Source organism: Copidosoma floridanum, unplaced genomic scaffold, assembly GCF_036245765.1.
Source record: "Copidosoma floridanum isolate Cflo_tuat_1 unplaced genomic scaffold, Cflo_Japanese_pri ptg000014l, whole genome shotgun sequence".
NCBI lineage: Eukaryota > Metazoa > Arthropoda > Insecta > Hymenoptera > Encyrtidae > Copidosoma > Copidosoma floridanum.
In genome coordinates, this window is record NW_028321891.1 from 6,630,032 (window position 1) to 6,648,184 (window position 18,153).

The following is an 18,153-nucleotide window of genomic DNA, read 5'->3' on the forward strand; positions in this document are numbered from 1 at the left end:
GTTGTCGTGGCTGTGTATGTTATACGTACGTGGCTCGTGTAGAAAAATGCCTACTTTCAATTTTTCACGCCAACAGTTCGATCAGGGATACGTCGGAGGGAAAAGTTTTTTCAGGCGTGTAAAAAAATCGATTCGAGTGCATCGCATGTATGAGTCGTGGGACGAGTAAATCTCGATCGAAGGAGTAAGGGAGAGAGCTGTTGTATGGCCGAGATTTTCATTTACCGAGCGTTTTGGTGCACTTTGGCTGCGATGGAAACGACGACTTTGATCCCACGGACGCGAGAGGTCTTTGGTAAACAGCGAGAGCGAGTGCCAAGGAAATAAAAGAAAAAAAGTCTAGGCGATCGCCCGGACGCGAGGAATCGTGTGTATATATGTATACGAACGAACGGAAGGAGGTGAGCAAACAGAGGGTCAGGAGCGTGTTTCGTATGGCCACGTTATTTCCAACGCGTTTGCCCGTCCGAGAGCATCGGTTTTTTTTTTTTTTTCTTCTTCTTTCCCTTCATTCATTCAAGATCCAGCGAGAATTAATTCACGAGGAGAGCGCAAATTGAAAGTAAATATGCTCCTTCCCGTAATTTTTCTCCCGGCCAGCATTATTAGCTCGGCTGTTGATTTTCACTCGTAAATTTCAAGTAGTGGGTGTACACAACAACAATGGCAAAGAGCATCAATTCTCCCTTGGAAAGGTATATACACGTATACACAAAAGTAGGACTCGGGCAATTGTGCGAAAGTTAGTATAAATAGTTCCCGGCGCGCCGATAAAAAGTTTGCGTTAGTTTGCCGATTGCGAGAAAGAAGGAAGGGGAGGGAGGAAGGTTCGTTTGTTTCGCGAAAACTCGGAACGATGCACCGGTGGTAATGCGATTCGTAAATAATGGCCGGGCGAGAGCTCTCCTCTCTCTCCTCGGAGGTGGGGGGAGGGGCTTTGGGGTGAAAAATACAGAAATAAATAATCGAAGCGGCGGCGGCAACAGCCGAGGCGGAAAATAAACGATTATTATCGCGCGGTGGGACTTTTGTTGGGGTAGCTTGCGAAATCAAAGTACCGATTGTTTATTCAACGCGGCAGCTGATTTTCATTGCTCCGCTCCCCGAGTTTTGAGTTTTGTTAGCTCGGGAGTGGCAACCACCAACCATAAAGCTTCGACGATGCCCGCGTTGTGAAACTCTCCAAGAGACGTCCGATACTTACCACAGAGCTGCTTTTTTTTTTCATACTCGGCAACGTGTCAATTACATCGAAAGCAAGCCTCGTACAAATCAGAGAGAAACGAAACACGGTCGCACAAATCCTTTGATCGCACATTCAAAGTCCTCTCTCCATCTAATCAACTCGTACTGTCGTTGGCCAAAACCTGCGGATGAAAAAAAGGGGGGGGGAGACGAAGAAGCAGTCTGTGGGAAATCGGTATCGCATCGATGGATCAAAGGCTGTAAGTTAGCCCAACAAAATTTTAATTTCCCCGGCACAACCCCACTTCTCTTTCGCGGGTCTCCATGGAATCAACAACACTCGGAGGAGCCGACGAAGAAGCACGGCCAGGGAAATTGATCGCGATAAGCAAAGCAAACAACATTGATTTACAGCATCTTCCTCCTCTGGTACGGCCTACACACGCCTCCACGGTCGCGCCGGCCAAGAAATATCGCGGCGCCCCACCCCCCTGTGCGCGAGAGTCGTCACCTGAATCTTAACAAGTATGGTAATCCCCGGGGAAAAATTCACCTACGCCGGCGCTGTGATGAAAAAAAAGAAGGGGCAAAGTATGCAGAGAAAAATCGGGGCCCGCGTAAATGATATTCCGATCTCGCGTCGGGTCCACGAGTGGGGGGAGAAAATAACGTGTCAGGAGGATGGGGGGAGGGAAGAAACGCGGCCAGGATTTCTTCGCTTTCCCGGCATAAATTCCACGTCTGTCCGTGCGACGCGCGGAGAGTAAAAGACGCGCGCGCGTGCATGTATATTGCGTCGCCGCGGACTTAATAAAATGCAAAGGCGACGAGCAGGGGTTGTTGGCTCTCGAGAGTGGGAAAAATATGCGGCACGACTCTGCTGCCGCGCTTAAACATATACAAGGGGGGGGGGACACATGTGGTTCTGTTGCTGGAAAAGGTTCAGAATTGCCTCTTGTCACGCGGTGGCGGAAGGTCCTTTGACTTTTTCACGCTGCGAGCTGGGGTTTTGGATTTTCCATGCTCGCTGTAGTTCGTAAATGAAAGCACCTGCACGTACTAACGACTCGTCGGATCGACTGACGAGTAAAAGAAGGAAACAGCCTCATGAAAAATTCATCGGTTCCGTGCGTCCAGATGTGGTGAAGCCACGCGATATACCGTGACGGAAAAGTTTGTGAAATACATCCATACGCATCTCCGAGCGCCGACCCCGTCATATCGAAGGAGAGCGCCGAGAAATGCAGTCGCTGGATGATATTGCTTCGGTCTGTCACTGCGAGCGCCGCTTCCTCTGACGGGATTCTCATACGTGCCCCCCCCCTCTCTCTCTCTCTCTATCTTTTGGAATAAGAATTAGGATTTCGCCGAGGGATTGCCTGTCCGTCCGTCTGTCTTTCGGCGGTACGTGTACGATTGACTTTCGTATCTCACGCTCGTAAAGTTTCCCCGATCTGTTTTGATTTTTTCCCTGGACGCGACGTGCCCATCTGCTCCCGCAATTCGGATATGTAACGTGCAGGATACCCCTTCGATTTCCCCCCCCCCGTGCCGAATAGGATTAATTTTTTCATCAATCATCGTGGGGAAATTCACGAGGAGTCTCCTTTGGTACAACGTTTTCGCCAATAACAAGAAAAACACACCTGCGAGTGCATGAAAGACGACTCATGTATAGCAAAGACTTAACAAAAGCACGCGCGAACGAACAATAATAACGACAACGGGGGTACAAAAGGCATCGCACGACCGCAGTCTGACGCGACGCTGACCAACTCCCCTTACAATTAAGGTACGTGTGTACGTACGAGCAGCGGGTCCGGCCTATACAAGTTGGCACGTGTATATTTCGGTGCATTAAGCCCGTCCTGTTTAACGTGGCTTTCGCTGCTTTGCACCGCGCGTAGCTCCTCGTACCACCTATTTTTTTACCTCCTCGGGCTCGTCCTGTTGCGTTTGAAAATGTCATTGGTTTGGTTTTCGTAATCGACGACGGATTTGTTTTTTTGCTTCGGATGCAAAACTCAATTAGAAACCCTCGTAGGTATGGGATATTGTAGAAGGAGCAGTGCGTGGAGATATGAAAAAGCTGGTACTCGCAACGCAAAAGAGAGCAGCGCGAGGCGTGAAAAATGAAGGACGGCGCTCGGGTATACGGTTACCCGGGGGCCTCGGGATGCGCGAAATAGGGCGGGCGACGAGATACGAGCGCGTCAAACGAAATTACATCCGAAACTGGCTTCTTCTGCTGCAGGCGTTGAAGAGTAGCTTTTACGCGGCATGGGGAAAGGAAACAAAGTAAAACGAAACAACAACTCGTCCGTGTAGTTTGGAAGAGCAAAATCCAACGGCGCAGCAGAGATAAGGCGAGCCGCGCAGTGGACATTTTTCCATTAGCATGGTAAAAACAAAGGGAAGGACTTTCGTCCTTTTACCTATACCCATAACCGCTCGCTCGGCCATTTTTCTCGTTGGCTGTACTGCCGCGCCGTACACAGTGCGCCAGAGGATTTCTCTCGAGTCGTCTACTGACGAAAAAACAAAAAAAGAAGGAGAAGAGTGAGGATCTTCGCTCGCTCTTCCTTACTTTTTCACGTATGCACGTGTGTACGTGCGCCATGTACACGTATAGCTCGGTCGTTGCATTTCCAACGTCGGGGAGATCGCCGCGTGCCCGGAATTTAGGCCGTTCATCCTGCCGGCGTGGATTTGGTTATGCGCCGCCACGCGTCCCTCGGATTTGTCGGCGTCGCGAAAAGACGCTTCTCCCGCGCGCAGTGGGTGTGTATGGCGTTCCTTCGCGTGTGTTTTTCGGAGCGTCGCGAAACAATTTCCAGATCGACGCTGACAAAGGGCCGAGGGAGGAGGAGGAGGAGGGCTCGGAATTTCGGTGCTCCCGTGACGTTGCCGAGGGCAGAAAAATAAACAGCGCACCCGTGAATAATTCGGCCCGCTGCCTGCAGCTGATAAATCGACGAGATACGCGCCCTTTCCCGTGCGAGAGGCAGACGGATTCTTCCCTCCTGCCTGGCGTCTTTAATCGCTGAATTTTGTGTTTGCCCAACAAATGGAATGGAAATTTTTCAGCTGGATTGTTTGCCGCGCGCAAACTCCTCCACCTCCCTCCTTGCAGCTGATGCTGCTTCGTGGCAAAAAAAAAAAAAAAAAACGTGCAAGGAGAGGGAGATAAAAAAAATCCAACCCTAAAAACGCGTGGTCCCTAAACTCCCCAGAGATTCCATCAAGTTTTTTCAAAGGGTACGCTAAATAGGCACGTGAGATGCACGCTATCTCGCGGTTTCGATTAATGGGTCGATCAATATGGAAAGCTCTTCGATACGCGATCGTTTCTGGACTTAATTGCCGCCTTACTTGCTCAGAGGGTGGTGTGGGACGAAAATGAAATGTACAGGATTTCTTATACGATTATTCTAAAAATGATGATTTACCATCACTCAACGTGTGTCCAGCAGTTGTAACTGGACTTTGATACACGCGACCGTAATATCAGTATCCAAAGTCACCTCCTACTTCCTAAGCCGTAAAGCTATGCTCGGAGGTAGTACCATATTGCAACCCAATCAATTCGAGGCAGAGCTGATTGTCCAGTAATTTCGGATGCAGGTGCATTAATTCCATCGCACATCATCGGTAGACGAGTCCCGATCGGATACGTCAAACGTCCAATACCCGAGGTGGAGATGGAGATGGAAAGTAAAAAAAAAAAAAACGGGGAGGTATTGTGTTCGAAGTGTATACAGATGAACCCGTGTAATGGAGACCGAGACGACATCGCGTGTTCCAACCACTCGGCGGTCCGACGACGGGGTGCATATATAGAAGCCAATCTCGTGCTCGGGCTAACCGCGCGTTTGTTATTACGCGCGAGGCTGGTCGGGATAGATGGATGAGCGATACGCGCGGCTGCGGCCCCGTGCTTCATTAGAACACGCGAGAGAGGAAATCGAGCCGTTGCATACGTCCGTAGAAAGGAGGAAGGGAGGCTCGAGCTCCCTCGGCTTGTTAAGCGCGCAGTAATGTCGCGCCACAGGTGGTAACCCCGTATTGTCTCTTTCTCTCCCTTGCACCGCGAGGAGAAGGAGGGGAGGGCACGGCCTCGTCAACGTCAACGGGGCTGTGCTTGCCTACATACCGTCGAAATGGATTATTTACGGCTCGATAGGGCCACTGCCGCCGAGTTTACGTAGAACCATGTATTCTACTCATCCTTACCTCCTCTGTCTCCGATTGAATTTTTTAACGTTGATGATTGGTGTTTTTAAATTTTATACCCGCGTTGACCAAAGATAAAATGAAAACGACAATCTCACCCGTTACAAGTGAAACATCGAAACTAAATTATCGGTGGATACTTTTTTCTGATCATTTGCTTACAAAAAGTCCACTTGTGTGTTTAACATATATACCAAAACATATAGATTTTTTAGTCAAATTTGCGGAAAAAATAAACTCCGAGCGAATGGAAATAAAAATCTTATTTTCGTTCCCCAAAAGTAGGTGTAAAAAAAAAAGAAAAAAAAAAAAAACTCATTTTATGCTTAGTGTAGTGTATCTGTATAAATAAGCACACGGATGTCGAGTATAGGTACTCGTACCAATGGGGCCCATATACGTATCCACGAGGATTAATGAAGCTCTTCACATCCTCGGCAATCATCAATTAAACGCACAATAGGAGTACGGATGCAACGGTAATACCCTCCAATTATCGCATCATAATGTAGCGTTGACCGTACAGTGCCGTTTCACATTTCCGAGCACCGGTTAATTCCCATGGAAAATAATAACGCTGATCCCCCCGACTCTCCTCGTACTACTTCGCAACGAAATGGCCCATAGTGCCCCATACCTATATGCAAAATAATTTAATATCAGCATCCGAAAAAAATGTAATGCTAAACGGGTCGTTTTGTTTGTTTGTTCACAGGTGAAAAGCCGTACAAGTGCAGCTGGGAGGGCTGCGAGTGGCGATTCGCCCGTTCGGACGAGCTCACGCGCCATTACCGCAAACACACGGGCGCCAAGCCGTTCAAGTGCAAGCAGTGCGACCGTTGTTTCTCGCGCAGCGACCATCTCGCCCTCCACATGAAGAGACACGTCTGAAAGGCCTCCCGCTCCTGATGTCGGCGGCGTCGCCGTCGTCTTGGCCTTTGTTTCGCGACGCGTCGCCCCGACACCCCGACATGACGTGCCACGGCTACAGCAGCTAAGCAGCAGCCGCGTACCACCCTCCGACCCCGCAAATGATAAAACTCAATCGCAACGCAACAACAAGCAACTCTCGCCGACCCGCCCCGCCGAAAAAAACCTCCCGCCGCGCGATCACGCTCCCCCGAAGAGGCGCATCGGCGTAGGTCGCGGGTAAACTTGTATACGTCCCCCCACCCCCTCCTCGTAAAATTACTGCGTCGTGCGGACACTTGCTGCTCGCCGTCGTCAATCAAAGCTGCTGGTTCGGTTTTTGATGCAGCAGAGGAGAAACGAAGGAGCGTCTGGTTATTTTTTGTTTCCTCCTTTTTTTCCCCGATCGGACGTTCCTTCCGAGACGGTCGACGGTGAGTGTCGGTGCGCGTGGATGATCACTGCCAATGGTCGAAGCGCGAGCCCGTCGTCTACTGTTGCACGGGACGCCTCCAAGGCCCTTTTGGAGCTCACAGGGCCGTGGCTTAGTATACGAAATGTTGAACAAAAGTACCTAGGGCATCGGAGGTCTATATGATGAATTCGTTGATTTTGACACTTGGAGGCGCTTGGAGTTCCGTTTTCGTTCCTCATTGTTTCGTTGTTTTTCATTTATTCATCCCTTCGCGAGAGGGAAACGTATAAGTGATAGTGACTGTTTGATGTGTACCGAGGATAGTTGCAGCGCTACCGATTCCATGTGGATGTACAGTTACCAAAGCGGAATTCCAAGTAGGGATTGAAAAAACCCCCCTTTGCAAAGGTACAGGGAGAGAGAATACTATTAGCCGTTGAATAAATTAGTTGGTTCGACGCGAGAGGGGCGCCGTGGAGGTGAGCTCGTTGAATTCGCTCGACGCGCCTGGGCCCTGTTGAGAAAGAGAGTCCCAAAAGGGTCTGGAGGGATCTCGTTTCCGGAGCGAGGTTGGATCGCTGCGCGCTTGCGTGCGTAAAAACTAACTCGCGCACAAATCGCGCGTGTACACAGCACAGATATGAAAAGAGTAACGAGAATGGACTGGGAAGTTCGCAGAACTTTTTTTCTTTTTTATACTACGAAAGAGAAAAGAATCCCACACACCCTTTCACGCGGAGATAACGAGACAAAGAGAGTAGAGGCGCGTTTAATGAAAAAATAATAATAATAGTAGGGTCGACTAAAAAAAAAAAAGGGGGTGGGGGTAATTTTTCTATTGTTCTTTTACACGTAGACACGGGGTGGGGGATTGATATCGTAATACGTCGCCAAAACCGCGCGCAAAGCGTAAACGCACACTCTGTACGCGTGTACACAATCATTCGACGGAAAAAAAAGGGACGGACGGTAGACTCGTGGATTCGTTCAACGACAATGGAAAGCAACTTTTGAAAGTTTGTCCGACCTGGGTGCCAAATGTCGCGTTGTTTAAGCGCTTTTTTTTGTGCTCGCGTTTGTTTATCACCTGAAAGCGTGTCGTTCGCTGAATCGAGGGGGATTAGAAAAATTTAAAGGGACAGCACGCTTTGGCCGGCGGGAACCGGCAAACGAGCCGAGCTTTTAGCTCGAATATCGCAGTGGCATATCGATTTCCCGGTGACCGTGTGGTTCGCGCTGTGCTTTCATTTTGCTGACGAAAGCATTTTTACTCGGCACGCGATTGATTGTTGAGTTTTTTTTTTTTTTTTTTTGTTTTTTGTTCAAATACACTCTAGTAGACTAGTGAAATTGTGTTTTATGAATTTTTACTTTTTCAAGTTAATAAAGACCAATTCAATTTTAGGCCGGAGTGCCAGTGAACTTTTTGAGAAATTGTATTTTTGCGTTGGTCAATATTTGGTTTGAGCTTTTCCGATCGGTTTGGTTTTATCTGCAACATTTTATTTTTGTTATTACTATTTTTTTATAACTAGTCAAACTTTTACAAACAACTTTTACGATATTTAAAAAAAAAAAAAAAAAAAAAAAAAAAAAACAAACGTGAGTGAGGAAAAAAAAAAGTATAAATCATCGAAAAAAGACTATCTTTCGACTTTTGATAATCAAGCGAATACAAAGTAGATGAGAAAATATAAAGTTAATTACAAAATAATTTTATTAAACATTCAGTGGCCAAAAAATAAATTATAACTCCATCTATGCGTGAAAGGGTGACAAATTAAAAAAGATCCCACGTTGGTACCGTGAGCTTGTGCGTGCGTGCAAACAAAGGCGATCCATCTCGAATGTGTTGTATCATCTATGTGCGATTACCAATCCATATGTACGTTTATTATTTCGAACGATAATAAACAGTGGACAAAAAAAGGGAAAACAACAGTAGATCAAAGCTCTTCTTCGCGTATTGTACACGATTATTTTATTTTTCAGTGTTTTACTACAGTTTAGGCGACGCAGTAGAGAGAAAGGTTTGTGAGATTCTGTTTATTTTTATTTTTTTATTTTTTTTTTTTTTCTAAAGAGAGTGCAGAGCTCGAGCCGTGATTAAACATTCCGTTACAACATTCGGTGCCATTCATGCAATGCACAGCGTACCGAATGAAACTGAACTTTTGACAAAAAGGAAAGCAAATAAAAAAAAAATAAATAAATAAAAATAAAAACAAAAAAAGGAAATCAACAAAAGTGAGACAGAAAACAGGGCAAGAATGTGCTTGTGTGCGTCGGTTCTCGTGAAGTCGAGGCCTATATGCGACATTCAAAGATAAAATAGATAATGCAGAAATTTAATAAAAAGTAAAAGTAATTTATGTATGGATAATATAAATATATATATTTAAGCGTCAGAGTCACGAGACATTGAGATAAACTTATAAACATAGCGATGCCCGATTTACGCGGGACGATCGACTAATCTTCCAACCCAAATCGAGTCAGTCTTACACGTATAGTCACTCCAATTAAAAAGCCATCGACAACAAATGAAAGAAGTAAAAATTCATAAAGATACGTATACACGAACACACCGATTTCATAGTAGGCTAGTGTTTTTAGGAATTTTATACAGGCATGCAACAAAGATTTAGGAAAAAAATAAATATTACAAGAAATAGTATGAAAAAAAAAAAAAAAAAAAAAAAACATCAACAACAAATGTTTATAAATATAATAGATAAGACAGAAGTAAATGGCAGATCCAAAAGCGCATCTATAATATGTTCTTAGCCGGCGTCAAAGATTTAAGTATATAATAGAGCCACGATTCACTTTTACAGAGTTTAAGAATAAAATAATGATAATAAATAATACGATCGTTCAACTTTTCGTTCGGAGGATCATCGCGACCGCGACGATTTTTCGATCACGACGACTATGACGATTCGATTATTATTATTATTAATGCGCGAACAAAGATGAAAATAAGTAAACAAATAGATAAATGAAAAAGAAAATTAAATATAAACAAATAAATGACTAAGATATAAATAAATTAAAAGTTGATTAAAAAAAGAAAGAAAAAAAAAAAAGAAAAAAGCATACAAAAAAATAGGAGCGCGTGTCTAACACGGCAGAGATAGATTCATTTTTTCATTTTTCACATTTCGGAATAAGTGCAACGGCGTATTATACATAAATATTATAAATGCAATTTAACGGATCGATTGGCAGCCGTCTTCGTGATAAAATAAGCGTTTAAAAGAAAGAATTTAACAAATAGAGTTCACACCTATACCCGAAGACGTCGATCTGAAAGAAAAATCCAAATGAATGCAAAAAGAGGAGAGAACTAATGGAAAATAAAGACTTTTTCGTGCGAAAAAGCCTAAAAACACACTCACCAGGTGCATAAAATAACACTAAGGGTTGTTCTTCATACGTGGTTTTCGCGCCATCCCAATCAAAGTCGAGAGGGTCATAAAAGCAAGCACTGCAGAGATACAAAGAATTAAATAAACACAAGAGAAATTACATACCTCGTTGTATAAACATCATCTATTTGTATAGTTGTTAATATTAAAAAAAAAAAAAAAAAAAAAGGCGTATGATAAATGTAATTTGTTATACGTGTGATTTAACGGACGCGAAAATTAAAGCATTAATAAGCCACACTCTATTATACGAGAAAATAAACGAAGTAAAATTCAAAAGACTAAAAAATAAAAAAAAATAAAAAATGAGAAACAGAGAAACGCGATTTACGTAATTTTGTACTAAAGCATATTATACGTATGAAAAAGTGATGATATTAGATACAAATTTAATTATGATAATTATAAAGAAAAAAAGGGAAATATTGAAGAACTGGATTTTACAAGATTTTACGAGAAATATAAACGATCGCAGCTCTTAGAAAAGGGAAGAAGTAAGCCTCGTGCAACGAACAGAACAATATTTACAGATATTAAATACGGAAAATGAAAAAAAAAAAAAAAAAAAAGAAAAAAAATATTAATTATTATAATAATGATAATGATAAGAAAACATTAATTGCAGGGATTCCTTTTTTTCTATGAAGTACTATACAGGAACGCTTCGCTGCACTGACATTCATCGCGCTTCCTTCTTCTCTCCTCCCTTTTTCATCTTCTTCTTTCTCGACCCGCCGTGTTTTCTCCATCTCAATTTATTCACGCAGTGTTTGCATTTGCAGCTTCGGTCGGACCTTCCCCCACCCCTTCTCGTTCTCCTTCTGATTCGCCGGGCCTTGCACTTGATAATCAAATCGCCGTTATTCCTTTGATAAATACTCTTTCTCATACAAATTCATGAAATATGCGTGCCAAAAAGCATACAGTGATCCATCGCTCGTATACAATATTCAATAGTTGATATTTTGAAGGACAATATTTAAAACTCGGGATTAATAAGATGTTTGCATTAAAAACTTTTTGTTTTCCAAAACTGCCGGTAACGTGAAACACATGAGCACCCTTTTTTTTTTTTTTTTTTTTTTTTTTTTTTTTTTTTTTTTTTTTTACACAATGCCCATACATTTTCTCATGATGAAAACAAAATGAGACATCAAGTTTTATGTGTCAAAAAGTAACTATTGATTTTAAGGATTAAAAATCAAGTCTCCTATCTTTTTTTACGATTTTTTTCGCAACTATTCAATAGCCTTTGCCATGTTTTACTCGTAATATTTTTATCGAACTCGAAAATATTTTTTTTATCTATTCTTACAAATGCGTATATTTTGAAAAAAAAAATTTATCATGTATATTAAACGTCATCCGGCACACAAAAGGCATGTATGGACAAAGCGTGCTTCGGAAAAAAAAAAAAGCTGCCGTGAATTCAGTATTACGCGAAAGGGCTTCTCGTCGTCCTGTTTCGACAGAGTTAAGCAGGCACAAGCATAAAATATATCCATACGTGCATATGTAAATGTTGCCCGTGAGTTTTTCAGCTGCTGTATAATACATACATGTTCGTATTTGTTTAAACTAAAACTTTGTTTTTAAGTAAATCATAAGTGGCTCAACTAATCGCGGTAGTTCGTTGTGTAATATTATTTTGCTTTCCGAATTTTTATCATGCCATCGTTACAAATTATTAATCTGTGAATAAATTATCAAAACGTATTTTGAAACAATCATTAAGTGCATAAAATCATTAATTACACTATTCAGAAATCTCATATTGATTCGTGAATGAGCGTCAGGCCTACACAGTGGCTCTAAGCACGATACAACAAATTGTCCAACCAAACGGATAAATAAACATTTTGAAAATAAACGGAAAAATCTGAAGTAAGATAGGCTGCAAAGCAACAATAATTATGTGACGGCATGCACATTTATTCGATTCTATCAAGCTAATTATCTGCTGTCTGCAAAGCACAAACATTAATTTGCAATCGCCATAAAAAACAAGGGTAAGACAAACGAGGTTGAAAGGCACACGATTACAAGCATACATGCGAGACAGTATTGTTCTAGTACTAAAGTACGTAAGTTCAATAGCCAATACATCGTTTAAGCCTTGATTTTCAAGCAAGAGATTGAAAATTGAATAAAAGTCGTCGTCTTACCGCGAAATCAGAAGGTAAAATATGATACTTTGAAGAGTCGTGCGCGAGCGACATCATTTTTATTACATTAAGTATAATACGAAGTCACCTACCAAAGATTCGTACAACATTGTTTACTTGGCGATGTTTCCCGAGTTTAAAAAGAGAAGATAAAGTAAATTCATTTTATATTATATATAATATAATATATTTTATGTTGTTTTATTTTAAAATCTATATGTACGTTTTTTTTGTAATGCATAGCTTTTACTTTTACACAGTAGAGCGCATATTTAATTTTAATCGTCACAATTATTATTATTATTATTATTATTATTATTATTATTATTATTGAAAATAAGAATCTGCGGATTTGCTTTTATTTGCGTTACTTTTTCTTTTCTCCATGCACTATGAGTGATATGATTCATCGCGAAAAAAACGGGAAAAAAATCCGGAAAAATCATACGCAACAAAAACTGGTAATAATAAACAAAATATGGAGGTGATGAAAATTTCTCGAATCTTCATGTGTGTTTACATATGTTTAAAGAAGGAGAAATATTACAAAAGTGTTCTCGCTTGAAGGAAATTGTCTCCACGATTATTATTAGGCAATTGTCATTGTATGCGTGTTTTTGTAAAATCGTGCGAAAATTTTAGTCGGATTAAGTGTGCGTGTAGGTGTGTGAGGGTGCAAGTGAACTTGAAGAGGAGAAATGATTAAATTAAAATATAAATGAATAAAATAATAAAATAAAAATCAAATTTATGAATGTCTAAAAGTGTTAATAGACGAAAGAAGAGAGTGGAAACGAGTGTGATTAAAAAAAAATATATATATATATATAAATAAAGTAAAGCGAGGAGTAAAAGTTAAATGTTCAGATTATATGATTTTTAAGACAAATTATCGACTCTATAAGGCTAACGCTTATTATTGTCATTGTCATTATTAATTATTAATTAATTGTATTATGATCATTATTGTAATTCTAATTATTAATTATTAACTCGTTATCGATTCTGTATTACCACTCTAAACTGTTTAACTGTACAAAAGAATCAATTAGATGATATAAATTAATTGTAAGTAAGCTTAACCAAGTAAAGAAAACTTCGTGTCGCTTGTAAGATCAATGATTATTATACGATTCTAAGAAGAATGACGAAAAAAAAAAAAAAAAAAAAAAAAAAAGAAATGAAGAAAAAGTGATTATGCCGTTATAGCGCGTGGAATTAAAATGAAAATGCAAGTGATAGTAAGAGAGTTGGAGAGAGATGAGAAAGAAAATTATTAATGTCAACCGACGCCAAATACGTTCTTCCGCATTTCTTCGGCGATAATTCGTTTTTATTTTTGAAATGGAAAAAGAGTAAGCGATAAAAAGAAATTTCTTTATTGTAAAAGAATATATGGTAGATGAAGTAAATGAAAATATACCAAAAGGAAAAAAAAATCTAGGCAAAGGCGAAATATGAAAATAGTTTGAGGAAGAAATTGAGAAAGTGGTAAAAATGTGGGTCGGTGCAAACTGTACATAGCGATGATGTTGATAAATATATATATATAATTATTTCGTATGAGAATTAAAAAAAAAATAATAATAATAATAATAAAAGAAAGAGATGGATAAAAATGATTATATCTATTATTGTAAGCTCGCTTCTGAAGCTTTGATGTCGTTTCACTTTATTATTTAAATGAAAAAATAGGAAAAAAAAAAAAAAAGTTAAAGAAAAAATAAATCATAACGATGGAAGTTGTTTTTAAAATACATGATTATTTTTTTATAAAATGGATAAATTTAATTTACGAACACACTCCGCTGTTTTTTCGTGTATTGCGCATATAGTATACATTTGTAAGTAAAAAATAAAATAAAAAATCCTATCTGTATGATTATTGCAAATATAATTTGTCTGTAAATATTAGAAAGTGACATGTGACACGCTCCAAATGGCATGCGAAAAAAGACTCGAGAACCCGAACTTTTTCGCTGCAAAGAAAAGCTTTATCCATGCACAGTAAAGATAGAAAATTAAAAATGAAATGAATAAAATGTCCTTATCACGGCAATACAAGATCTTTTTTGCGTCTTTGTTCGTTCTTTTTCCTTATTATTATTTTTTTTTCACATGTACAATTTTTAGGCAAAAATTACGCAGCGATTGGATCTTGATCGTCATAGGGAATGAAAGACACTGTTGAGATTTGTATTAGTTAGAAAATTAAAAATAAAAAATAGAAAAAAGTAAAACATTGAAACGGTGCACGATACTAGTGTATGTTACGTTTCGATTCCAGGTTTATAGAGAAAAAAGTGTAATAAAAATTAAGATTAAATAGATCCTTGGTTAGTCGCATGACCTCCTCGAGATGCTCGTTCGTCGCATTGTATAAGAAAAGCGTTACAAAAGGAAAGAAAAAACTATTTATTAAAAAAAAAGCTTGAAAAACAGAGTTTAGGCGTGGGTGAAAAAAGACACGAGGAAATGGAGATAATTATCGTGTATATGATACTCATGTTTTTTGCATAAAAAAAAGTTTTACTACTAAATAAAAGAGAGAATGTACATCAAATTAAAAAATAAAAATATAAAATGATAAAGTAATGATAAAAAAATAAAATAAATACGAAAACAACGAACGAACGAAGCTTTTCCTTCCTCTTGGACACTTGGCTTGTAACTGATGTGAGCGTGATTGTACTTTCAAGTGTGTATGCGTGATAAAAGTTGAAAAAAAAAACTTTGGATTCAGTCTGTAAAAAGCTTCAACTTTGAATAAATGTGTAAGATGAAGAAAAAGTGCAAAAATTCAGCTGCAGCGAAAAAAAAAAAAAATTTTACAAACAAATAAACAAAATCGAACTGGAGACAAAAAAACAAGTGCAATATTCGTTGAAGTTTCTGAGAATGTCATCGCTACCCATCGATTGTAATACATTAACACTACGAAATAAAAATGTACGCCATCCCCCACCCATAATCTCAGTCACCTCTACTACCACGTTGTTTTGGTATACAAGTGCGATAGCCGTATGTATGTATGGGTTACGTTCTTTTCGTCGATTTTTTACACTTTACGTTTTTGTACATTAAAGCAAAGAGTGCGGCTAACGATCGCCTGGCCCCTCCTTCAATCTCCGACGAAAAAAAAAAAAATCAAACACTAGACTACGGTGTGCCCGTAACTTTTCGCATTTTTAAACGTGTACGTGTCACGGGGAGTTCCTCATCCCTTTCCGCGAGCGACAAGACCAAGCAAAAATTGAATGGTATAAAGAACGAAATCTCAGCCACACTCAGTGAGAGAAAGAGAGAAACTTTAAGTGAATCTGCTGTGTAAACGAGCCTGAAAGGACTTGAAGAAAAATTTGATACCCAAGCTCATTTGATATACAACTCTTCAGAGCGAGCGCGACCTCCGAATGTTTCTTGCTTTTTGTACGATAAGAAACAGTGCTAATTAATTTTTCTCATGCAAAAAAAAAAAAAAAAGGAAAAAGAAAAAACCCTGAAATTTATAATGTTTATGTACAACGCTCTAAGTTTAAGTGTAATTTTTGTTTCGTTTTTTAAATAAATGTGAAATTTATGAATAAAAAAGAAAAAAGAAAAATAATCAGTCCTGTGTCGAAGCATTTATTTGACGCGCTCGTCCGTTCCGTACCAAGTAACCATGTTGTATCTTTGCACAATGAATCATCGGTGATTACTAATTTTCCAGAAGCACGAGTACATAACTTTGCTGTAACCCGAAATGCCGCATGAAAATTCACAATTTCTTTTCCACCAAACGAAGAGAGAAAGAGACAGAAGGAAGAGAGAGAGAGAAAGTCTGGAGGAGCGGGGCTTATACGTAAACGTAGAGAATCGTAAAGAATTCCGTCGAGTTATATGCACCTACGAAATAAAAAGTGGAGTACGGAGTAAAGGGAACGGGCTATACACGCTAGAAAAAAAAAAAATTAAGAGAGAGAGGTACGTGGGGGTGGGTGAATAAAGCATGGCTAAAAGCCACAGCCTTTATGTTCGGCCCCTTTCTCGCTCTCTCCTGTCCTTTTTTCTCCTTTGAAGGGCTCTTATATTATTTATGAAGATAAACACACGAACAGCAACTTTTTGTGTACGCAGAGAAAAAACACTCGAAAAACGCACAAAGGGAATATAATACGCATCAGTTCGCCACCCCCTCTTTTATCTCACTTGCTTTTTCTGTTCGATGTAAAGAAACGAAGGAACGTTATTTTTCGAGGCGTTTTGCGATCACATAATTTTCAAATCAAATTTCACGAATGTTTTTGTAAATTTTCAAATATCGAATTGTTATAACCATCATCCCAATCGTCATTTTCATAATTCATTACATATTTTTTTTTTTTTTTTTCAATGTTTTCAATCTCTGCTTACTAATTATGATTAAAAAAAAGGCTCGTTCGAAGAAAAAATGAGATAAATGGAGAGAAGACGAGCATGGAAATGAATAAAACAAAAAGAGAAAGAGAGAGAGAGAGAAAAAAGAGAAGAAGGGAAAAAAGGCAAGTAAGCCTTGTTAGATGATCGTAATAGGCTCGCCGAGGAAAAGAGAAGCGCAACAGAATAGGGATGAAAACAAAAATGTGAAAAGGTTTTCCGAGGCAAAAGAGGCAAAGGGCTTGCGGCCGGCTCATCATTCATGAATAGCTTGTACTTCTGCTCAGTGCAAAATAAACGTACGTTCCTGTTGAAAATGACGACTTTTTCTTCACTTACCTTTTTCTACCTGACTTATTTCCTTTTTTGCTTCTTTTATGCCACCGCTCCGTTTTAACTTGGTTTCCTATTCCTATGTAAGTACTCCCCCCAACAATGTCCTCAAAAAGGCGTGCTTTGGTTCTTTCTTTTTTTCCAGCCTCTCTGTGTCCATTCAGTCATTTCAGAATAAATTTGACGTTTCGTAAGGAAAAGAGAATTTTCCGCATTTTCGTTCCTTTTAGTCTTTTCAGTTTTACGAATCGTATAAATTGTCCTTTTTTTACAAAATTTCCTTTTTTTTTTTTTTTTTTTTTTTAAATGTCTTTTTTCATTTTTTTTATGACAAGTGTAAAGTATTTTTTCTTATTTTCATTTGAACCGTACATCATGATGGTGAATATTATGTCAACACCCAAGTTGGAAGCAATAACCACTAAATGTACAAAATATGAGGTAAGTTGCAACAAACGAGTTCTCTCGATCTATTGACCAAACAGATCAACAATTGTTAAATACCACTTCGAATCCCCGATGTAAGTGCTACCACCTGCTTTGCACAAAAGTAACAATCAGCTCGTGGAAAGGATCAAAGAAGACACAAACAGCTGTAAAGTACTCCATGACTAGTTTGGATGAGCCATCTTTTTCGCAAAGCTTCTCCGATGTAAGAAAATATCTTCACCCGCGCAAAAACACACATGCGAACATCCAAACTATATATTTCCACCAGACTGTCAAAACGTACAAAAGGAAGTGAGAGCGCCTTTCACTCGATCCGTAAACGCTCCCTTTTTACCGCTTTTCCGCGCATCTCCTTCCTCCCATGTTTCTCCCCGTTACGCGCGTGAAGCGCATCGCCAATGCAACCGGCGGGCCATGAACCACCGACCTCCTTGTTCTTTCAGCTGCAATTTTCACTCATTCACCATCGCTTGTATCTCTTGATTCTCAGCGAAACTCGCGCTCTCTGGGCCAAAAACGTCCTACCCTGGAAATTTTCGGGTGATCTCTGAGCGCAGTCGTTGAAGTACACCGATGCGACGGAAGCCCAAAGGATGTTTGTCTTTGCCGATGGAATTTCGAGGGGCCCAAAAAC

General features: G+C 39.9%; 1 protein-coding gene across 3 annotated transcripts in view; it reads left to right on the forward strand.

The window, feature by feature from the left end:
* The window catches only part of LOC106638520 (Krueppel-like factor 6), a 265,802-nt gene extending 259,162 nt beyond the window's left edge, over positions 1-6,640 (forward strand). For all 3 annotated transcript variants that reach the window (XM_089591923.1, XM_089591921.1, XM_089591922.1), the window contains exon 6: positions 6,134-6,640. In XM_089591923.1, the coding sequence (XP_089448049.1) occupies positions 6,134-6,309 (176 nt within the window). In that variant the 3' untranslated portion in view covers positions 6,310-6,640. The remainder of the gene's footprint in view (positions 1-6,133) is intronic.
* The last annotated feature ends 11,513 nt before the right edge of the window (positions 6,641-18,153 follow it).